This window comes from Lagenorhynchus albirostris, chromosome 10 (assembly GCF_949774975.1).
Source record: "Lagenorhynchus albirostris chromosome 10, mLagAlb1.1, whole genome shotgun sequence".
Taxonomy (NCBI): Eukaryota; Metazoa; Chordata; class Mammalia; order Artiodactyla; family Delphinidae; genus Lagenorhynchus; species Lagenorhynchus albirostris.
This window is the reverse complement of record NC_083104.1, coordinates 92,671,443-92,696,426: the sequence shown is the minus strand read 5'-3', so window position 1 is coordinate 92,696,426 and position 24,984 is coordinate 92,671,443. Positions and strand designations below refer to the sequence as shown.

Here is a 24,984-nt window from a genome sequence, read left to right as displayed (position 1 = left end):
CTTTGCCTTTGGTGTTCTGTAGCTTCAACATGATATGTCTAGGTGTGGATAATTACTTACCTTGCTTGCTTGTAATACTTTTTGGATCTAAGGATTTACAGATCTCATTTCTGGAAAATTCTCAGCCATTTACATTCTCCTACATTGTCTTTCCCTCATTCTCCTTCCAGATTATTAGATATATTAAGCTGAGCTATATGAAACTGTAATTTTACAGATCAAAAAGGTCTCATATTGGTAATCTTACTTGGTTCAACCTATAGACCTTTTATAACTATTTTTTATTAACTCCTCTTTCATATTTTCCATTTTCATATCTCAGAAATCCTTTCTGGGTAATGTCTGACTTTATCTCCTACTTCAATGTACTCTTTCTTCAGCTATAGATACCTGCTGTTAAGCACATCCTTTGGGTTTTTAATCTCAATGACTTTTAAAAGTCATGTTTTAAAGTCATGTTTCATACTCTCTTATTCCTTACTCATTTTCGTCCATCTTTCATCTCTCTAAAAAACTTTGTATGCTCCTATTTAATTGTCTATATACAAGAGTGCAATATCTAAAGTGCCTTACAGGTCTAAATCTTACTCTTTGCTTCTAGTGACTCCAACTTTTGGTAATATATTTCTTTGTGTGTTTGCTAATCTTTGGCAGGGGGGAGGGGGTGGTTAGGGGATGAATCTGTGGGAATCTTGAAGAGCCTGGGTTTACAAGTTTCATCCATGAAGAACTGGTATTTGTTTCTGTTGAGTGTCAAAGACACAGTCACCTGTAGCCCTTTCATTTCTTAAGTTAGTGGTTCCTTGATCATGCAGGAAGTATAAACTAGAGCCCAACACTCATGTGAGCCCAAGACCATATAAACAAATCCAAAATGGAGACTATATTTATTCCAAGTTGTTATGAAGACGAGTTTCCTTGTTGTCTCCTTTTGCCAACAAGTAGCTTTTCTTTTTTGAAATGTCCTAGATTACCCTTTCACCAAGAGATGTAGTCACTTCAAATATCCAAGAGCTTTATGCAGGAGTCTTAGACTCAGTTCCCCATAGACGAAAATCTCCTGTCACCCAAATCTCTAAAGCTTTTGTTTTACTATTTGACCCCAGCTTCCATGTTATTTTTTTAACCACTCTCATTTCAGTTCCCTGGTGTTTTTGTTTGTTTTCTGCCTTTAGGATTTCCTTTCATTTTTGTACACTTACTGCATTTAAAAATTAAAAAAAAAATCTATCCAGCATTTAGGTGTTTTACACCTAAAGGGCTTTTCAAAGTATCTAGTCTGCCTTACTAACAGAAACCTATAACCTTCCTTTTCAGTAATTTCTAAGAGAAACATTAATGTCTAAATGTTATCATATGTATTACCATGTTCTGTACATGTAACTATTACAGTTTCATTAATTAGGTAAATGGTGAAGTCAGTCTAAATTAATTAAAAGTCAGAATCACAGAAGTTTTTAGAAAGAAATAATGTTTGATTGCCATCAATAACACAGGCTATATTTCATCTTGGCTAAAAAAGCTTTAAGTACATATACCAAATAATTTTAATTACAAGTCTCTTTTATTCATTACACACTCTATAGAGCTTGAAAATAGGTTGTTCTTCTAAGTAATTGAGGTTGACTCCTGAGATTTTTATATTTATTTACTAATAAGCAAATTAATGATTTTAAGTAGACTGAGCAAAGTTAAACTTTTGCCCCCCAAAAAAGGAATTCTTAAATAGTGAGTAGAAAGAAATGACATAATTTACATAAACTGCAAAGGTATCAGACTCAAATTCAAAGCATTATACCTGGATGAACCAAATATTTACTTGCAACTCTAGAATAAAAGTTACAAACTCTCTAAGCTAACTAAATTACTTGACTGAGAAATTATGAAAAAGTGCTTTATTTAGGGAGTTTCATAATCAACTACTAAATTAAATTTGAGTATAAGATTAGCCGATACTTTACCTCGCCAGCACTTGCGCATTCCTGGGCTCGTCTGTGGAGTGCAGCCCACGTATCTTCATACCTAAGAAAAGCAAAAAATAATTCAAAATACAAACCACACATTAAGAAAATTCTACCTATGTATACGTATGGCTGATTCATTTTGCTGTGCAGTAGAAGCTAACACAACATTGTAAAGCAACTGCACTCCAATAAAAATTAATAAAAAAAATTCTACCTAAAAATGAACCTGTTACACCCTGTGGTGTCGGAAAGGAAAGCTCAAAAAATAATGGAGACACATTGTAAACACACAGAAGTCAACTTCAAGGGGCTTCCAATTGCCAAATCTGGGACAACCTGAGCAACAAAACAAATAATGGTAGAAATGGGTTATAACTCATGGACTAAAACCAACAGCCATGAGTTCATAGTGATTTAAATAAACAGTTGAATGGGGCAGAAGGGAAAAATTCTTCCTTGCAGTAGAATTCCAATTAATAATGATTAAAAAAATGAGAAAAATAGAAAATCACCATTTGGTAAACACAGTACTAATTATTTCAGGCAAGAATTCTAATAGATGCTAAAATTAGTGGGTGAGAGTATAAAGAGAAACAGGATATTTTCATAGTCTCTAAGTAGCTCCCCACAGGATACTTATTAATTTAAAAGGGGGAAACAGTATTAAAGTGGAGAAACCTGGCAGACACTTCCTTAACCAAGTGGTCAATGTTAACATCAGCAGTAAGGAGACATAGCAACATGATGTGCCTACTGATACAATGCACTGGAGGACACAACATTCTTCTTCTGTTATTCTCACCATAAAAGCACTAACTTGAATTTAATCATGAGAAAACAGCAGATAAACCCAAAATGAGGGATATTTGGCAAAATAACTAGCCAGAAATAAACGCATGCATATATGGCTCAATTACTTCACAACAAAGGAGTCAAGAATATACAATAGGGAAAGGAGAGTCTCTTCAATAAATGGTGTAGGAAAAACTGGACAGCCACATGCAAAAGAATGAAACTGGACAATTATCTTATACCACACCCCAAAATTAACTCAAAATGGATTAAAGACCTGAATGTAGGACCTGAAACCATAAAACTCCTGTGAAAAAACATAGGCAGTAAGCTCCTCGACATCAGTCTTGTGATGATTTTTTGGATCTGATACCAAAAGCAAAGGCAAAAAGAGCAAAAACAAACAAGTAGAACTATATCAAACAAAAAGCTTCTGCACAGCAAAGAAAACCATCAAGAAAATGAAATGGCAACCTACTGAATGCGAGAAAATACTTGCAAATCGTACATGTGGTAAAGAGCTAATACCCAAAATATGTAAAGAAATCATACAACTCAATAGCAAAAAACAATCTGATTAAAAAACAGGTAGAGGCTCTGAACAGATATTTTTCCAAAGACATACAAATAACCAACAGGTACATGAAAAGTTGCTCACTTCACTAATCATCAGAAAGTGCAAATCAAAACCACAATGAGATATCACCTCACCCTTGTTAGATGGCTACTCTCAAAAATACAGCAAATAATAAGTGTTGGTGAGGATGTGAAGAAAAGGGAACCTTTAGTATACTGTTGGTGGGAATGTAAACTGGTGCAGCCACTATGGAAAACAGTATGGAGTTTCCTCAAAAAATTAAAAATAGAATTACCATATGATCCAGCAATCCCACCTGTGGGCACATACCCAGACAAAACTATAACTTGATAAGACACGTGCACCCAATGTTCACAGCAGCACTACTCACAAGAGCCAGGACATGGGACCAACCCCTTTGCCATCTGCAACAACATGGATGGACTTGGAGGGCATTATGCTTAGTGAAATAAGTCAGACGGAGAAAGACAAATACTGTATGTTATCACTTATATATGGAATCTAAAAAATACAACAAATGAATGAACATAACAAAATAGAAACAGACTCACAGATGCTCAGAACAAATTAGTGGTTACCAGTGGGGAGAGTGAAGAGGGGAAGGGGCAAGAAAGGGGGAGGGGATTAAGAGGTACAAACTACTATGTATGAAATAAGTAAGCTACAAGGGTATAGCACAGGGAATATAGCCAATAATTTATAATAACTTTAAATGGAGTAAAATCTATAAAAAGTTTGAATCACTATGTTGTATCCCTGAAATTAATATTGTAAAGCAACTATACCTCAACAAAAAAAATTTAAATAAATAAATAGAAAACAAAATAAACCTGAATTCATAGGTACAGAGAACAAACTGGGGGTTACCAAAGGCAGGGGGTGAGGGGTTGGGTGTGGGTGTGTGTGTGTGAGAGAGAAATGGGTGAAGGTGGTCAAAGGTATAAATTTGTAATTATACATAACATACAGCACGGTGACTATAGTTAATACTACTATATTGTATATTTCAAAGTTCCTAAGAGAGTAAAACTAAACGTTCTCATCACAAGAAAAATTTTTTAAACTATGTGTGATAATGGATGTTAAGTAGATTTATTGTGGTGATTATTTTGCAATATATACAAATATTGAGTCATTATGCTGTACACCTAAAACTAATATAATGTCATATGTCAATTATCTCTCAAAAAAAAAGTTCAGGCTTAAGAAAAAAGAACTCAAATCAACAATCTAACTTCACAACTTAAGGAACTAGAAAAAGAACAAACTGAACCTATAGCTGGCAGTAGGAAGGAGACAACAAAGAGAACTAAGAAAACAATTCCATCTACAGTAGCATCAAAAAAATTTTAGGAATTAACCAAGGAGGTGAATACTTGTATAATGAAGACTACAACATATTGCTGAAAGAAATTTTTTAAAAGACATAAACAGATGGAAAGATATCCCACGTTCATGGAATGGAAGACTTAATATTGTTAAGATGTTGTCAATAGCACCCAAAGTAATCTACAAATTCAGTGTAATCCCTATCAAAATCCCAATGGCATTCTTTGTAGAAGTAGAAAAAAATCCATCGTAAAATTCATATGGAAGGTCAAGGGATCCTGAAAAGCCAAAACAATCCTGAAAAGAAGAACAAAGTTGAAAGACTCACACTTCTTGATTTCAAAACTTACTACAAAGCTACAATAATCAAAATCAAATAATAATCAAAACAGTGTGGCACTGGTATAAAGGGAGACATATAGGCCAATGAAATAGAGAGCCCAGAAATAAACACTTGCATGTATGGTCAAATAATTTTCGACAACTGTGCCAAGATCATTCAGTGGGGAAAGGATAGTCTTTTCAACAAATATGCTAGGGTGCTGGGAAAGTGGATATCCACATGCAAAAGAATGACGTTGGACTCTTACTTTAACACCATACACAAAAATTAACTAAAAATGGATCAAAAAATCCAAACATAAGAACTAAAACTATAAAACTCTTTGAAGAAAACTTGGGGAAAAGCTTCATGACATGAGATTTGACAATGATTTCTTGGATATAACACCAAACGCACAGGCCACAAAGAAAACAGACAAATTGGACTTAATCAAAATTAGAAACTTTTGTGCATGAAAAAACACAATCGACAGATAAAAAGGCAACCAATAAAATGGGAGAAAATATTTACAAATCACATACCTGATAAGGGATTAATCTCCAGAATATACAGAAAACTCCTAACACTCAACAACACAAAACCACCCTATCCAAAAACAGGCAAAGGACTTGAATAGATATTTCTCTAAAGAAGATACATAAATAGCCAATAAACACATGAGAAACTCACCATCATCAGTCATTAGGGAAATGAAAATCAAAACCACAATGAGATACCACTTCATACCAATGAGAATGGCAAAAAAAACCCAACCAGCCAAACAAAAGACCCCCAAAACAAGTTTTGGTGAGAACGTGGAGAAATGGCAACCAGAGAAATGTGCACTGCTAGGGGAATGTAAAATGGTGCAGCTGCTACGGAAAACAGTATAGGGGTTCTTCAAAATATTAAAGTAGAATTACCATATGATTCAGCATTTCCTTTTTTCAGTATATACTGCCAAAAAACTGAAAGCTGGGTCATGAAGAGATATCTGCACACCCACGTTCATAGCAACATTGTTTACACTAGCCAAAAAATGAAAGCAACCCAAATGTCCATTAATGGATGAATGAATAAGCAAAATACGGTACATTCATACAATGGAATATTATTCAGCCTTAAAAAGGAAGGAAATTCCTTTGAATTCGTGGTGATCATTTTGTAATGTACAGACATATGGGAAAACTATGTGGTGCACCAGGTACTAACATAGTTTTGTAGATCAATTATACTTTAAAAACAAGCGAGCAAACAAACGAATAGAAAAAGAGATCAGATGTATGGTTACCAGAGGCGGGTGGGCGGGGTGTGGAGGGGGAGGGGAATGGAATGAAGGCAGCGAAAAGGTACAAACTTCCGGTTTGTAACATAAGTAAGTACCAGGGATGTAATATACAACAGGATGAATATAATTAACACTGCTGTATGTTCTATATGAATGTTGTTAAAGTCTAAGTTCTCGTCACAAGGAAAAAAAATTCTTTTATTTTGTACCTATATGAGATATGGATGTTCACTAAACTTACTGTGGCAATCATCTCATGATGTATGTAAGTCAAGTCATTATGTTGCAATACCTTAAACTTATACAGTACTGTATGCCAATATCTCAATAAAACTGGAAGACCAAAAAGGAAGAAATTCTAACAAGCTACATGGATGAAACTTGAAATTATGTTAAGTGAAATAAGCTAATCACAAAAAGCCAAATACTGTATGATGCCACTTACAAGAGGTACCTAAAGTAGTCAAATTCATAGACAGAGAAAGTAGAATGATGGCTGCCAGCGGCAGATATTTGCAAGATCAAAAGAGTTTTGGAGGCTGGATGCACAACCATGCAAATGTACTCGGTAGTAGTGAACTGTACACCTAATAATGGTTAAGATGGCAAATTTTATGCTATATGTATCTTACACAATTTTTTAACCATTAAAAACATTTTACGATTTAGGTATATGCTATTTAAAATGGTCTTTCCTCCACTCAATACTAGTTCCAAAGAGAAAGACTGTGCTTCAGTGCAATGAATAGACACATTACAGACATTCCTATGGCTGCAAATTTTTCATGTTAAGTCCCCAAATGCACCCCATTTCCCAAAACTACCATACACATAAGTCTACAAGTCTAAAGTAAATCTTTCAATGAAGTTCTTTCAACTAAATCCCTAGATTAAAAAAATAAAGATATCAAGCAAACAGTACACCACTGATTAATTTTTACTATATCTCCTTTCATGTTCACTTATGTTCCTCACTCAACAAAACCAAACAGGAAATTAATGTCAAATTAAGCACTCAGAGAAGAAAAATCCCCAGATTTTGCAACCATAAAAAGAAACCGAATAAAAAGTTAGAAAAGAGAAAGCAAAATGTAGGTATAGGTGATTGTGTCCTAACACAGCTGATAAGGCGAAGGAGCACACCCTCTACTGTACACACGGCTCCCACTTATCCATCAGATGCCATGTTACGAGGTACAGAAATGCATATAACATATGCAAACCATATACTTATTTTTATAACAGCTTTATTGAGGTTTGATACACCATAAAATTCACGTGTTTTTTTTTTTTCTTGGCCACACCATGTGGCATGAGGGGATCTTAGTACCCCAACCAGGGATCAAACCTGCGCCCCCTGCAGTGGAAGCTCGAAGTTTTAACCACTGGACTGCCAGGGAAGTCCCAAAATTCATGCTTTTAAAGTGCATAATTCAGGACTTCCCTGGCGGTCCAGCAGTTAAGACTTCACCTTCCAATGCAGGAGGTGTGGGTTCGATCCCTGGTTGGGGAGCTAAGATCCCACATGCCTCCCAGCCAAAAAACCAAAACATAAAACAGAAGCAGTATTGTAACAAATTCAATAAAGACTTTAAAAAAGGTCCACATCAAAAAAAAAATCTTAAAGTGCATAATTCATCCAAGATGTAGCACACCTCAGTACTTCATTCCTTTTCATGGCTGAATAATATTCCATTGTATGGAGATATGAAATTTTGTTATTCATTCATTGACTAATGAATATCTGCACTGTTTTACTTTTTGGCCATTATGAACAATATTGCTTTATGAATGATACTGCTATTATGCACATTTGTATACAATTTTTTATGTGGACATAAGTTTTCAATTTTCTTGGTGTGAAACTGCTAGGTCACATGGTAATTCTACTTTTAACTTTTTGAGAAACTACCAAACTATTTTCCAAGGCAGTGATTTTACAATCCCACCAGCAGAGCATAAGGGTTCCAATTTTTCCACATCACTGCCAACACTTGTTATTGTTTGTCTTTTTGATTATAGCCATGCTAGTGGATATGAAGTGGTATTTCATCGTGACTTTGGTCTGCACTTCCCTGATGACTAACGATGAGAATTTTTTCATGTGCTTATTGGCCATTTGCCTATCTTTTTTATGGAAATGTCTATTCAAATCCTTTGCCTATTTCTTCACTGGATTATTTGTGTTTTTACTGTTGAGTTATGAAAGTTATTTATACATTCTAGATACAAGTACCTCAACAGATGTATAATTTGCAAATATTTTCTCCCATTCTGTGGACTGTTGTTTCACTTTCTTGATAGTGTTCTTTAAAGAGCAAAAGTTTTAAATTTTGATAAAGTCCAATTTATCTTTTTTCCTTTGTTACTCATGCTTTTGATGTCATCTAAGAAAATCACGTATTTTAATATTAATCTGCACGTCAACAGAAATGGATTGGAGAAGAAATGGTAAAAAAATTATGAATCAAAGTAAAAAAGAAAAGAAAATTATTGGGGACTCAAATCCAGAATTGATTTTCTTGCAACAAAGAAACCATAATACATGCACGTGATAAAGTTATTGATTAGTAAACACAACAGTGATCAATATGCTCAAAGTCTGAATGGCCTTTGTATTAATCAGTGAAATGCAAAAGCCCCTCCAGGAACACAAATAAGTAAATAATTTCCAATCTCCTTGTTAAGGTAAAATTTAGTTATTTTAAGGTTTCTACCTATAAGGTTATAAAATACTTTTAGACAATAGTCAGAAGTATAACCTTTTTATTTAAATGAAAACACTTACCTGCTAAGTAATTCTAGTCCAGCAGAGCACTTTGGCAAATATGGAACAGTCCTGCCAAAAGAAACACTTGTTTTATTAAAAACTGCTGCTGATTTAGGCCAACTTAAAAAAAAAGTTACATATAATAATTTTGATGCTGTCAATCATAATGTGGAATATTTTTAAATCACTAATGGCAATTGATCTAAACTTTTAGAAAAATGTATTGTTATTCCAAAGTTAATATACTGCAATATACTATCAACCATCAATTTGCCCTATAGATCTTCTTTTTTTTTTTTTTTTTTTTTGGGGGGGGGGGCACGCGGGCTTCTCACTGCTGTGGTCTCTCCCGCCTAGGAGCACAGGCTCCGGACGCGCAGGCCCAGCGGCCATGGCTCACGGGCCCATCCGCTCCACGGCACGCGGGACCCTCCCGGACCGGGGCACGAACCCGCGTCCCCTGCATCGGCAGGCGGACTCTCAACCACTGCGCCACCAGGGAAGCCCTGCCCTACAGATTTTTAGCACACAAGAATAAACACTTTAATAGAATGTTAGCTAACAAGAAATTTTTTTAAAAGCTCCTCATCTCTAGGTTTAAAGTGAAATTTGGTCATGTGCTTTACTTTATTAAAAATGAAAAACTGCACAAATTATACTAGTGTTTTCATATAAAACAGATAACACAGCTAAAGAGGCTCACTTGCCAAGTACTGTTTCATTATCAATTTGCTTCTCAATAATGGAGAACTTTTACTGTGCTCTTAATATACAAATAAAAATGTTTAATTGTGATCAAACAGCCATTGACTGTCATGGAGTAAAACAATTACATGTCACCATTTTTCAACCATTTTACAATTTTATCAGAAAAATTCCAGTGTTACAAAATTTAGAAAGAATCAATAAATTGTTTAGTCAGATGCATTCAACAGATATAAAATCAATTAAAGTAATTATACTATCATGACTACAACCAAAAGTTGTATGAAATTTAAGTCATAGTAAATTAAATCAGGACGAGCTTACCTGGGTTTGTTTTTTACTTTAGCTTCTCTTGATCTGTCACTTAAAGTCTTCAGCCTATAATTCAACAAGTATAAAATATCATTTTTACAGCTTAAGAGATTTCTTTCAAATGCGAATTTCACAGCTCATAAAACTTTGGGTTGGATAAGCTAATTTTTTTTTAGCAAGAATTAAGTACCTCTACAGACAACAAATATTTGTTTACTATATATCAGACATCACAAATGGAAAATTTATAGCAAATATTTTTATATTTTTCTTGCCCCAAATCCCTTTTCTAGAAACATTTCCTAAATATGACTGGACTAGAAAACCTCACTACTCTGGCAACATCAGAAAAAAAAAGTGGTCTCCATAGATGAACCTGATCGGCAACAAAGATATCTAAGCAGCGTATTTTTTTTTTTACATCTTTATTGGAGTATAATTGCTTTACAATGGTGTGTTAGTTTCTGCTTTATAACAAAGTGAATCAGTTATACATATACATATGTTCCCATATCTCTTCCCTCTTGCGTCTTAAGCAGCACATTTTTAAGTACGTAACTATGCCAGACACTGTCTAAGTGCCAACATTCTGAGAAATTTTAGCTATTGATAAAAGGCTTTCTAAAATACATTACAAACCTCCTTCATTAAAGAGGTCTTGGTACATTCTATTGAACATTTTCTGATAACTCGGCATCATTATCATGAATACCAGTGACTGCATTTCGTGGCAAAACAGTACTCTCCTTAGATGTTTCTGAACTAGGAATGTCTCTTCATTTACCAACTCGAAACCAATCTAAAGTGGCTTTCTGAGTTTGTTCAGGATCCTACATCTATTTCTTCAAAATTTAAATTTTCCATCTCTACCATTGGTCATCTGGTATCAGCTACCACTTACTGCTTCTGCTAGCTATTTAACTATAGCAGCCTACTCCCCTTCTATTAGCTTTTTTAAATTATTGGGCTGGGAAACATAAACGGGCTAGAAATACATATGTAAAATAAAATAAATAGGCTCTTCTATATATAAAATATGAAGTTCATAAACTTCAATGTTTTTTCACTTCACCAGCCCAATTTTTATCTACCTTTAACTGTGGACTCTGTATCATATAACAGACTGCCAAAAAGCAAATGCTAAATTATGAGATAATCTCACATAAAATGAGATATCTGGACATGTTCTTCTTAATCTGATTACTTCCACAAATATTCATTTCTAAATAGAGTCTGAAGCATAGGCCACAGTACCCCAGCTAGCTCCACGAAGCATTTGTAAAGCTAGACACAGGTGCTCCTTTCTCAAGACACTTTACTGCACTCAGTCAGAAACTGTCCTAGCATACAAGGTGACTCTCCTATGAATGCCCCAACCCTTTGTTGTGCACAGTTGTACGTGCAAGCCCTGACAGAGAATAACAACTTTTTGGTCAATAATGCGTGGCTTAAAACCAGAAAGGGAATTCTAGTGTCAAGTCATTTTTTTTAACGAGTTGCAGTGTCAATTTCATACTAAGATTTTTTTTATATTGTTCTATGTTCTTTTTCAAAAACTAAAATATTGATGAGATCAATTCCAATACGATGTTAAAAAGACTTAGCAATCTCTTTAATACAAAACTATTTGTATATATCTCTCCAGATGAGTTGAATTTAAAAAGTCTAACCTGTCCCAGAAAAACAATATAAATTTTCAAGCTTAGCTTGGAAACTAGTAAATCCGGTTTAAACTAAGATTAAGCAACAGCTACGGAAAGGTATTTTAATAGCCATTCAACCATTTCCACTCCAAAAGCTGAGAAAGGCACTTAGTTGTGACATCCGAGGTAGAATTATACTAGGATAGGCAGACACAGCAGTGCATTATACTCAAAACGATTCTAGTATTATATTCAGTGATTTGGGACAATTCCATATCGTTAGGTGTTACAAGGATATTGAAAGCTCACTGCTAAGACCCTCTTTGAACCATTCATTATAGGACCTAGCAAATCTTTAGGTTAGTATTTCAAATATTTATTTCTGAAAAAAATGTTAAATTTCTTAATGGTAAGATATCAAATGTGGAGTTCTCCTCCACACTTCCCCAAAAGGAAGAAAGAAAAAAAAAATAGTTTGGAATAAAAGAGAAAGGAGGAAGCTTATAGGGAGCTGAAAATAAAATTGTTGGAAGGTCAGTAAGAGCTTCCCCAGGTGGCTCCTTAACAACCACCTACTTTAAAAATTGGTCTTTAACCAAATGTAATGTGCGGAATTTATCTGATGTGGATTTGAACAAATCAACTGTACAAAGACATTTCTAAGAACCAGGAAATTTGATTATGGACTGGAGAACTGATAATATCAAAGAATTAGTGTTAACTTTGCTAGGTATGATATTGGCGTTGCATTTATGTATTTTTTTTAGAGATGAAAGTTGATGTATGAGAGATGTAAGAGCTTAGTCTGAGGTTTACTTTATAAATAAGGGAGAGACAAAGCAAATGTGGTAGTAGTCGACAACTGTTGAATCTGAATAATGAATATATGGGACTTGCTGTGTTATTCTATTTCTGTATATGTTTAAAACTTTGTAAAAAAAAGTTTTAATAACAAGAAAAGTCTTTTATATATTCATCTTTTCTCATCACACCTTCTCCATATAAATCATCAATATGCCAAAATTCAGAATAGAAACTGCTGTAGAAAACAAAGTAGCAAGAAGAATGTTGGAAACAGTGAAGAAAGTTCAGGAGAGAAAAAGATAAAATAAGAATAATAGTCAATGTAACACTTTAAGTCGAAAAAAAATAAGGTCAGACCCCCAAAAAAGCAAGACAGTTCTTTCTGAAATATATACTCAAAACTCAGAATTCAACTGAAAGTAGCTTACCATTTTTATTTGGGGATAACTCTATTTAAGTTTCTCACAGTGAGTCTGTGCTGGAAACAACCCGCTAATAAAGTCCCACAATGTCTTGACACACTGAGAAGGAAATACTGATCTGAGTGAAATACCCCAGTTTCCTAAATCATAAAATAGGAGTATTGTACTTACCATAATGATTTGACACAATAAGTAAAGGAAATATGACTTTGGCAGCAAACTATAATCGTAAATTATAAAACCAATTCAAACAAAAAGTATAATTAAAAACTATCTCCAGGGCTTCCCTGGTGGCGCAGTGGTTGAGAGTCCGTCTGCCGATGCAGGGGACACGGGTTCGTGCCCCGGTCCGGGAGGATCCCACATGCCGTGGAGCGGCTGGGCCCGTGAGCCATGGCCGCTGGGCCTGTGCGTCCGGAGCCTGTGCTCCGCAACGGGAGAGGCCCCAACAGTGAGAGGCCCGCGTACCGCAAAAAAAAAAAAAAAAAAAAAAAAAAAGATCTCCAAATTTAGTAAAAATTATCACTATCATGAAAGGTAAGAAGCCAAAAAAAAAAAAATTAAGGTAACAAGCTATGTACATTACAGGGTCAAAGTAAAATAAAGTAGAGGTCCCCCGATGCACCAGTTCCCATAAAAGCCTTCTCCACCGTTCCTAATCGTCTTCACAATACCGCATACCCCCAGGGAGACGTGAGTGCTGCTGTGTGAGTATATTAATACACAGACTTCTCAGTGAGCCACCTGACAATTATTTTCTACCGGAAGCAGCTAATGCACACTTCAGAGTTCAAAGCACTTACCTTCAAATTCATGACACCACAATATTTTATTTTTAGATTGTTGCAAAGACTTACCTTAATTTGACCCCAGCACGTTTATTTTTTTTAAGCTTTACGGAAAATACTAAGAGGGAGGCATCTTACTACGAAACGGAGATAACTAGCAAAATTGCTTAGACAAAAAGTTTATAAAGTAGTTACACAGAATGAGAGGTGGAGCACGACAATGACTGATGAGCAGGAAATGTGCTTTCTGGACCTGACTCGACGGCATGAGGGACCTTGACGGCATTCCATTTATCCTCACTTCAATTTCCTACTCATCTAACCCCATCAGCTATTATGAGAGGTGAGCATGGCTGCTTTAAAACACCACAAAATGTGTTAATTGCCATATTTTGTCCTTTAAGGCTCATTTTCTTGTCTCCATTATTCCAACTTTAAATTGTTTATGAATAAAAACCCAATCTATTATATTTTTCTGTTAATGTTTATCATTTTTTCTTTCTTTTCTAAAGCCAAGATCAGGAAACACGAAAGCATTAACCATACCTAAAAGTGCAAATGACCCCAAAGCTCTGAAGGCTGAGAGATTCACACAAAAGCCAGAGACTCAGGAAGGGGAGAGAGGACTATACCCTATCTCTATCCTTATCACCCCCAGACACACCACTTTGGTCCTGACCTCTCTCCTGAGTGTTTCATAAATTTCCAGCTGCTTCTTGGACCTCACAGCACATTTACTGTCAACTGCTCCTTCTCTCTCAAAACTACTCAACTTCTCTCCTGTTGGTAAATGACATCATTATCTAAGATACTGCAAAATTAACAACCTCAATTTCTCCACCTTTTTCACTTCCTAGTCTCACATTTTATGAAATCGACCAGTGCCTGTCATGTCAGGACTATTCCCTCCTTCAATTTCTATTCTCTCTGGCCTGCCCCCTAATTATAGCCTTCTTAATACTCTCCCAGTTCCCCATCTCTAACCCTCCCATCATATCGCCTCCCAAATTATTCTTCCAGAAATATAGGTAGGCTCAGGCCGCTCCCCTCCACAAAAACCTTCAGAAGATTCAGTCAACCTAAAAATAAGCAAGACCACCCTATATAAGATAGCAACCCCCCACCCCAAAACCCCTTAACCTGCTTTATTTTTAGCGACAGTACTTATGACCTTCTAGATATTCTGCCTCCTGCCAGTAGAATGAGCGCAGGGACGTTATTTGCTGTCCGGTGTATGCATTCTCCGCTGTAACCCCAGTGCCTGTCAACACGTAAGCACTCAATAAATATTTCATAAATGAATTAATTTAGCAAAGCACTGAAGACCCTCTATTATCAGACACTAAACTTCCTTTCCAGGTTCCTCTCCCACAAGAGCTTCATCTCTGAAATCCCTCACCCAAATCTATCCTCATCCCTCCTCATTCTTCAAGGCCCAGTCTAGAAGCCACCTCCTCTTTGAAGCCTTCCATAATGCATCTGAACTAATGACTCTTTCCTCTGGGCTCAAAAATCACATCACTTCTATCTTTCACATTCAGTTCCTTCTGCTTTGCTTTATGTTTACCACCAGTCTAGGGCATCCGGAGGGCAGAAACGGTTTTAGTTAACTTTGTAGCCCCAAGATCTAGTCCAATACATAGACACTGGCAAAGAGCAGGTGAAACTGAGCCTGTGGCCTCTTAAATCTTTTTTTTTTAAGAAATGAAAAAAGCTTCTATGATAAAGAAGACTGAGTTCCTAGCCTAGTGTTTGCCACTCGGTAGGAACTCAGTAAATGTTTATTAAGTCAAGTTGAATATTGAGATTTTTTTCCTGCTAAAGGTAAGTAACCATGGAAGAGTCAACATTTTAGGCAAAACCTCACCATTTTACCACACTGTGAATTAGAATGTTAGCTCCTCTCCTTTGAGGTTTTGATACTACAGGAGGGAAGAAGAGGAAATGAGTGCAGTGGGCAGGGCTGGACGTCAGGGCAGAGGTGGCTTTGAGGAGGAAGCACCCACTATCTAGTTGCAACACTTGTATCCATATCCAAAAGCACCCAGAGCATTTACAGACAGGAAACGCCAGGCAGTGACAGGCAGCTGCAAACCCTTGGTAGATCTGATTGTCAGTTTCCTGAAGGGTTTTACACGCCTGCAGACTTCAGTCCTGAGGCCGTGGGTCACAACTGCTCAGAAGGTAAAAAATCAAAGACCAGAGTGGATTTGAAGTAAATGCTTCGGTGGGTCCAAAAGTCCCCCTCAGAGCTCAAGCCAGTCCCTAAAAAGTGGATGTTCTGTGTGAACTCTCCGAAAGGCTCCTAGAGCTCCGAGGGAGTTAAATCAGATGAGGATTCATGTAGCTGAGGGGGCAAGAGCGAAGCTGGGAGGCAGTCCCCTCCCGTGGCCTTTGGACTAGCTGGCCACCTAGTTAGGCCAGAAAGAAAGCAACATTATTTCTAGGTTTATCTCGATTTTGACATAGCTATTATTATGAATAAAAAATTAAAAATTACAAAAAAGATCACGAGTCCATGGACGATTTACAGTCCCTTGAAGGCCAGCAGCAATCTTTCCACAGCCCTCAAGCTTCATTTTTTCTAAGTTTGAATGGAAAGTTGAAATTTTTTATGTCCATCAAATATGCTTTAATCACTAATGTGACATTCTCTTGCAGGCTGATAAAGAAAAATCCTATTTTACTTAAAAAAAAAAATAATTGCCTACATTCCAGCTCCAGATATATGAATTTCAGAAACTGAAAATGAGCAGAAAAGCCCTGAGGAGAGGCTGCTGCTACGGGCTGCTGTGAAGATCCATGTGAAGGAGCTCAGGAAAGCACCAGGCCTTTCTTCTCTACTGAGTTCCTGGGGCAACCCAAACAGATGAAGTTTCCAATTATTTTGTAAGCCATCTGCTCTGGCTTCTACCGGCACTAACAGCAAGTTCTAAAGGAATGCCAGGTCCAATTGGGTAGTTTTGCGAGGTAGGGCCATGTTGCTTTCATCCCTGAATCCCTCAGTGCCTTCATGCAATATATACATGAAGCTGTGTTTAATGTCACCTTTTCTCAGCCTGGCAAAATATTCAAAAATACGTTGATCTTAGGCTGAATATGAAAGTTTACTAAAAGGAATTACATGGATTTTTTCTTGTTAAGAATCGCCTAGGAGAGCACCTCAATACATAAGGCAACTGCTAACGGCTATAAAAGAGGAAATCGACAGTAACAAAATAATATTGCGGGACTTTAACACCTCACTTACACAAATGGACAGATTATCCAAAATGAAAATAAATAAGGAAACAGAAGCTTTAAATGACACAACAGACCAGATAGATTTAATTGATATTTATAGGACATTCCATCCAAAACCAGCAGATTACATTTTCTTCTCAAGTGCACACAGAACATTCTCCAGGATAGATCACATCTTGGGTCACAAATCAAGCCACAGTAAATTTAAGAAAATTGAAGTTATATCAAGTATCTTTTCTGACCACAACGCTATGAGATTGGAAATAAATTACAGGGAAAAAAACGTAAAAATCACAAACACATGGAGGCTGAACAATACGTAACTAAATAACCAAGAGATCACTGAAGAAATCAAAGAGGAAATCAAAAAATACCTAGAGACAAATGACAATGAAAACACAATGATCCAAAACCTATGGGATGCAGCAAAAGCAGTTCTAAGAGGGAAGTTTATAGCTATACAAGCCCACCTCAAGAAACAAGAAAAATCTCAAATAAACAATCTAACCTTACACCTAAAGGAACTAGAGAAAGAACAACAAACAAAACCCAAAGTTAGCAAAAGGAAAGAAATCATAAAGATCAGAGCAGATGTAAATGCAATACTAGCAAAGATCAATAAAACTAAAAGCTGGTTCTTTGAGAAGATAAACAAAATTGATAAACCATTACCAGACTCCTCAAGAGAGAGAGGACTCAAATCAATAAAATTAGAAATGCAAAAGAAGAAGTTACAACAGACACCACAGAAATACAAAGCATTCTAAGAGACTACTACAAGCAACTCTATGCCAATAAAATGGACAACCTGGAAGAAATGGACAAATTCTTAGAAAGGTATAACCTTCCAAGAATGAACCAGGAAGAAACAGAAAATATGAACAGACCAATCACAAGTAATGAAATTGAAACTGTGATCAAAAATCTTCCAACAAACAAAAGTCCAGGACCAGATGGCTTCACAGGTGAATTCTATCAAACATTCAGAGAAGAGCTAACACCCATCCTTCTCAAACTCCTCCAAAAAACTGCAGAGGAAGGAACACTCCCAAACTCATTCTATGAGGCCACCATCACCCTGATACCAAAACCAGACAAAGATACTACAAAAAAAGAAAATTACAGACCAATATCACTGATGAATATAGATGCAAAAATCCTCAACAAAATACTAGCAAACAGAATCCAACAACACATTAAAAGGATCATACACCACGAACAAGTGGGATTCACCTCAGGGATACAAGGATTCTTCAATATATGCAAATCAATCAATGTGACACACCATATTAACAAATTGAAGAATAAAAACCATACGATCATCTCTACAGATGCAGAAAAAGCTTTTGACAAAATTCAACACCCATTTATGATAAAAACTCTCCAGAAAGTGGGCATAGAGGGAACCTACCTCAACATAATAAAGGCCATATACGACAAACCCACAGCAAACATCATTGTCAATGGTGAAAAACTGAAAGCATTTCCTCTAAGATCAGGAACAAGACAAGGATGTCCACTCTCACCACTATTATTCAACATAGTTTTGGAAGTCCTGGCCACGGCAATCAGAGAAGAAAAAGAAATAAAAGGAATACAAATTGGAAAAGAAGAAGTAAAACTGGCACTGTTTGCAGATGACATGATACTATACATAGAGAATCCTAAAAATGCCACCAGAAAACTACTAGAGCTAATCAATGAATCTGGTAAAGTTGCAGGATACAAAATTAATGCACAGAAATCTCTTGCATTCCTATACACTAATGATGAAAAATCTGAAAGAGAAATTATGGAAACACTCCCATTTACCATTGCAACAAAAAGAATAAAACACCTAGGAATAAACCTACCTAGGGAAACAAAAGACCTGTATGCAGAAAACTATAAGACACTGATGAAAGAAATTAAAGATGATATCAACAGATGGAGAGATATACCATGTTCTTAGATTGGAAGAATCAATATTGTGAAAATGACTATACTACCCAAAGCAATCTACAGATTCAATGCAATCCCTATCAAATTACCAATGGCATTTTTTACAGGACTAGAACAAAGAATCTTAAAATTTGTATGGAGACACAAAAGACCCCCAATAGCCAAAGCAGTCTTGAGGGAAAAAAACGGAGCTGGAGGAATCAGACTCCCTGACTTCAGACTATACTACAAAGCTACAGTAATTAATACAGTATGGTACTGGCACAAAAACAGAAATATAGATCAATGGAACAAGATAGAAAACCCAGAGATAAACTCATGCACCTATGGTCAACTAATCTATGACAAAGGAGGCAAGGATATACAATGGAGAAAAGACAGTCTCTTCAATAAGTGGTGCTGGGAAAACTGGATAGCTACATGTAAAAGAATGAAGTTAGAAAACTCCCTAACAGCATACACAAAAATAAACTCAAAAGGGATTTGAAATCTAACTGTAAGACCGGACACTATAAAACTCTTAGAGGAAAACATAGGAAGAACACTCTTTGACATAAATCTCAGCAAGATCTTTTTTGATCTACCTCCTAGAGTAATGGAAATAAAAACAAAAATAAACAAATGGGACTTAATGAAACGTCAAAGCTTTTGTACAGCAAAGGAAACCATAAACAAGACAAAAAGACAACCCTCAGAATGGGAGAAAATATTTGCAAATGAATCAATGGACAAAGGATTAATCTCCAAAATATATAAACAGCTCATGCAGCTCAATATTAAAGAAACAAACAACCCAATCCAAAAATGAGCAGAAGACCTAAACAGACATTTCTCCAAAGAAGACATATAGAAGGCCAAGAAGCACATGAAAAGCTACTCAACATCACTCATTATTAGAGAAATGCAAATCAAAACTACAATGAGGTATCACCTCACACCAGTTAGAATGGGTATCATCAGAAAATCTACAAACAACAAATGCTGGAGAGGGTGTGGAGAAAAGGGAACCCTCTTGCACTGTTGGCAGGAATGTAAATTGATACAGCCACTATGGAAAACAGTATGGAGGTTCCTTAAAAAACTAAAAATAGAATTACCATATGATCCAGCAATCCCACTACTGGGCATATACCCAGAGAAAACCATAATTCAAAAAGACACATGCACCCCAATTTTCATTGCAGCACTATTTACAATAGCCAGGTCATGGAAGCAACCTAAATGCCCATTGACAGATGAATGGATAAAGAAGTTGTGGTACATACATACAACGGAATATTACTCAGCCATAAAAAGGAACGAAATTGAGTCATTTGTTGAGATGTGGATGCATCTAGAGACTGTCATACAGAGTGAAGTAAGTCAGAAAGAGAAAAACAAATATCGTATATTAACGCATGTATGTGGAACCTAGAAAAATGGTACAGATGAACCGGTTGCAGGGCAGAAGTTGAGACACAGATGTAGAGAACAAATGTATGGACACCAAGGGGGGAAAACAACGGTGAGGTGGGGATGGTGGTGTGCTGAATTGAGTGATTGGGACTGACATGTATACACTGATGTGTATAAAATTGATGACTAATAAGAACCTGCAGTATAAACAAACAAAAAACTAATACTAAACTTTCTTTGGGTTATTTCTATGAAAATATGTTAATATAAATGTTTCAGACATCACATGAAATTTCTAAAAATCTTATATGTCCTGGTATAATGTTGTAAGTCATAATTCTAGGTATTACTTTAAAATGTATATCTCAGAAATAACTAAATTTCCTTGTCAATTGCATTATTATGAACTTTCATCATCTTTAACCGTGGTCATTTTTAAGTCTTTTGTCATTTACAGACAGTTCTGGGTGTACTCTGATGCTTCTGCAAAAATGTTCCTATAAAAGGGTTTCATCTTCAAGGAATTCATGGAAAAGACTCTGACAAGTACAGGTTTCTGGTAACTGACTTATACTGCTGAACTGAATAAATAAGCATTTTCAGAACTCTAATGGAAAACTGATGAATTCATAAAAGTGCTAACAAAAAATCAAGATAAAAAAATTAATTACATGGGACTGAGTGAACTGATGAGGATGATTATAATTTTTGTGACTTTCTGTTTGAATAAAAAAAAAAAGAATCGCCTAGGAATTGGTGGACCTGACAAAGGTGAACATCAGAGTTTAAAGGTGCCAGTCACAGACATCTCTTGAAGATGAGTTATTTCTCTGCCAGGTGACAGGCTAATGGCACACACTGACAGTCCAGTGCTTTGTCAGCTGAAAATGACCTGTACAAGGAAGCCAATGAAGGGCCTAAACGGAATGAAAGCCCTCTCAGGATGTCTAATCCCAAACTGGCCCCAGTTTATGGCATCTTCAAGAGGTAAGGTCAGTTTCCAAGGCGTTCCACCCAGATCCCCTCAACCCTCTCCCTATCTAAACTCAGGTTTTCCAGATCTCTCAGGATAGTTTGGGTCCAGAATCTATATTCCTTGGTAAGCTGAACCTTCTCAAGCCAATGTCAGGAGAATGAATGGGTTCAAAGGCAACCACATGACCTAGGGAGTCGCCGTAGTTGTAACTCCCAAAAGATAGACTGTTTCGCCATCAAGTAATTCCTTGAGCTGATGACAACAGGGCTGTCCCAGATGTGTTTATCTGTGATCATTCTCAAGCTATCGTTCCAGCATTATACCCCAATTTTTCAATACAATAATTTACGTTCTGAAAGGAAGTTACTTTTTAAATTTAACGGGGGGGGAGGAAATGCAAGTATGCAAGCACAGCATCAGTGAATGACTGCTACAGCACCTACAACTAATATTCTTAAGGACACCAAACCAAGATTACCAAAAATGCTTTACATGTCAGTGCTCAAGTATTTGACAGTTTGTTACTACGCAGCACCCAAGAGGGAAACAATATAAACATTTTTGTCCCATAAAATTTTAGCTAACGTCTTTCTCATTAGAAATTTAAAACATGATGGAGAGGCCCTCATATTCAGAGCATTCTCCAAAGGATTCGTAATCTAAAGGTGACAGACAAATCCTTTATCAAAGTGACACCCTTTCTAAAGTAATGGAAAAACTAAAATGAATTAAGCACTACAATAGTGACATAGTGTGACTGCCCAGTTTTACTTGTTAATTCATTCATCCTCACAATAACCCTATGAGTACCATCTTCACCCTCGTTGTCCAGTCGTGGAAACTGAGGCGGAGAAACTTGCAGAAACACGTTTCTGCGAGTTTCTGGCGTTAGCGTCTATGCCTGCGGTTCCCAGAGTTTGCCGCACACAGGAATCACCTGGGGGTCTTTAAAACCCCATCGCCAGTCTGATGTAATTAGTATTGTTTGCGACCCAGGCATCAAGATGGTTAAAGGTTCCCAGGTGATTCTAAGCAAAGTTCGGGAACCGCTTGGTCCGTGTGCGCTTCACCACTAGGCATTAATAGTACTGCCATAGTTCTGTTGTTTCTGTGGCCCTAGAGTTTCTTCACTGAGGCATTAAACCCGAGGCAAAGGTAGAGAGAGAAAGCAAAAGGGAAAGAGGCACCAAGCCTTGGCAAAGGTTCAGCGAGCGAACCGAGCGCGAGGTTGGACAGGACGCGCGGCCGGGCCCCCGTGGGTGAAGGCTGCCGCGCCCGCGACCTCCGGCCTGGGGAGGGGGCGGCGGCCCGGCTGCAGGCGGGGCCGCAGAAGCTCCGAGGCCCGAGAGAGCAGGGGTCTCGGCGGCGTGGGAGGGGGCTCAGGGTCACCGTCCCCCCGGGGCAGAGGAGCGGGGAGGCGCGCTCGCCCCTCACAAGACACACCCCTGGGCCGGCCAGGGCTGCCAGGAAGGGGTTGCACGATCCCCGGCGCGCCCGCAGCCTTCCCGACCCCCTTCCGGGCCCGGGGCGCGGGTCAGAGCCTGCCCGGTGGGACCTAAGTTACTTTGTGCGGCCGGACAGACGCCGGAAAGTTCGTTACTTTCCTCGAGCTGGCTGGGATGGGAGATGCGGGGCGGGTGGGAGTTGGGGAAGAGGGAGGGAGAGGGACCGGACCGGGGTGCGTGGAGGCCGCGTCCCAGTGCCCCCCGCTCCTCGGCCCGGCCCACGGGTTCCCTTTCCGTCCCCCACCGTGTACCTACCCGGAGGTGAAATCCTGCTGCACGCTCAGCAGCCGCTCACGCAGGGTCTCCAGCATCATCGCCGCTGCCGCCGCCGCCGCTGCCGCCCTCAGCCCCGCGTAAACACCGCGCCGCACCTGTCACGGCGCGCCCCGCACTCTCGCAGCCGGCCCCGCCCCCGGCCCGCTCTCGCCTCCGCGTCGCGGCCCCTTCCGCGTTCCCGCCCCCGGCTCGCGCGCTCCCGCCCCGCCCCCGCCGCGCCCAGGCTCGCGCAGCCGCAGTGGGCCCCGCCGGGCTCTGGCTGCGGAAAAAGGGCGGTCCTTCTCTCCTAGCCGAGAAACTGAGCGGCTCGGATGCTTTTTCCTAGCCCAAAGCCAGGCCCTCTCCTTTTCCTCTTTAAAATTGAAGTGGCCACGTGAAAGAATGCTTTAAAACCAGCGCTTCTTTGAGTGAGTGCAGCGTTTGTTTTCACAGTTTGGAAGAGAGATGGATCAATTTCTTACATAGCATGCACCTCCCCTGTAGCAAACACTTTCGTGGACTCTGGTTCCAGGATCTGACCCCGCTGGCTTTGACCTTGGATGAGAAAATTATTCTGAGCCTCGGTTTCTTCATTGATAAAGTGGCAAAAATCAACTGTTCCGACATCTTTACTTTCCATTCTCTTTTCAACCTACCCCATCAGGCTTTCGTGCCCTTCACACCAAAGGAGGTGGCCTTTGTCGAGTCACCAGTGACCGCCATGTTGCCGATACCATTTGTCACTTACCTGCCCTGATGTTTTTCTCGACCTCTCGGTGGCTCTCAAGCAAGTCCTTATCCCATTCTCAAGACACGTTCTTCTCTTTCTTTCAAGCACTCCATTCATGCACTCTCCCTTCCTGTCCACTCCTCCTCCTACTTCAGCAGCTGCTCCCAAGGCCACATTTGCAGGCTCCTGCTCTTCTCCATGTATGGCCCCCTCCTAGGTTATTCTATCCATTAGGATGCTGTAAATCCTATCGAATCACCGGTGAAGCCCAAATCTCCATCTTCAACCCTGTCCTCCCTCCCCCTCCTTCAATTCATACCAGTTGCTTACTCCACCTGTATCCAACAGACATCTCAAACCCAAAATACCAAAAATTGAAAATTTTATTGCAAACTCACTTTCAAACCTAATCCCAGTCTCTTCCATCTCAGTAAGTGGCACCACCATACACCAAGTTGCTCAAGTTAAGCCACCTGAAATTACCATTTCCTATTTTCCCCACCTACTGAATATTAATTCATCAAGTCCAATCAACTCTATTTCTAAAGTATTGCTAGAACCTGCTCCTCTTTTCACTATAATCACCCTGGTCCAAGGCACCATCATCTTTCACCAGGAATACTGACAAGTCCCCTTATTCTACTCTTTTGCCATGCACACGCCTGTAACTCATCCTTGATACAGCAGCCAAGAGAATTATTTAAAAGAGCAATCATATTGTGTCGCTTTCCTGCATTAAATCCTTCTGTGCCCTTAGAAAAAAAGTTGACCTCCTTACTCGGCTTACGAAGTCCTAAAATTTGAACCCTTCCTGACACTCTATCCAAAGTAAGTACTACTCACCTATCATTCCTTGACATTTAAGCCATAGTAACCTTTGGTATGTTGTGTGTTCCCTGAAAATCCTGGATTCATTTCCTTGAGGCCTGTTCACAAGCTTTTCTCCAAATTGTCCTATGGCTGGCTCCTTTGTGGCATTCAGATCTCAGCTTAAACATCATCCTCTTAGGTAGATCTTCCCTGATCATTCCAGTTACCAGCCCAATCACTTCCTGTACACTCTGTTTTTCAACTTAGTACATAACACTGTCTGATAATTTATTTAATAATTGTTTAAGAAAAAGTTGTTTATTTATTTGCTTACATATTTATATTAAAACCAGCTCTGAGACTAGGATGAGGTGGGCAAGGCATTCACCTCA

General features: G+C 38.2%; 1 protein-coding gene across 1 annotated transcript in view; it reads right to left on the bottom strand.

Moving 5' to 3' along the window:
- DTNBP1 (dystrobrevin binding protein 1) overlaps nt 1-23,192 on the bottom strand; it is a 119,733-nt gene extending 96,541 nt beyond the window's left edge. The window contains exons 1-4 of the mRNA XM_060163654.1: nt 23,053-23,192; nt 10,093-10,146; nt 9,082-9,132; nt 1,962-2,022 (exon numbers count right to left, since the gene is read on the bottom strand). Coding sequence (XP_060019637.1) covers nt 1,962-2,022; nt 9,082-9,132; nt 10,093-10,146; nt 23,053-23,111 — 225 coding nt within the window. The 5' untranslated portion in view covers nt 23,112-23,192. The remainder of the gene's footprint in view (nt 1-1,961; nt 2,023-9,081; nt 9,133-10,092; nt 10,147-23,052) is intronic.
- Nucleotides 23,193-24,984: the final 1,792 nt, after the last annotated feature.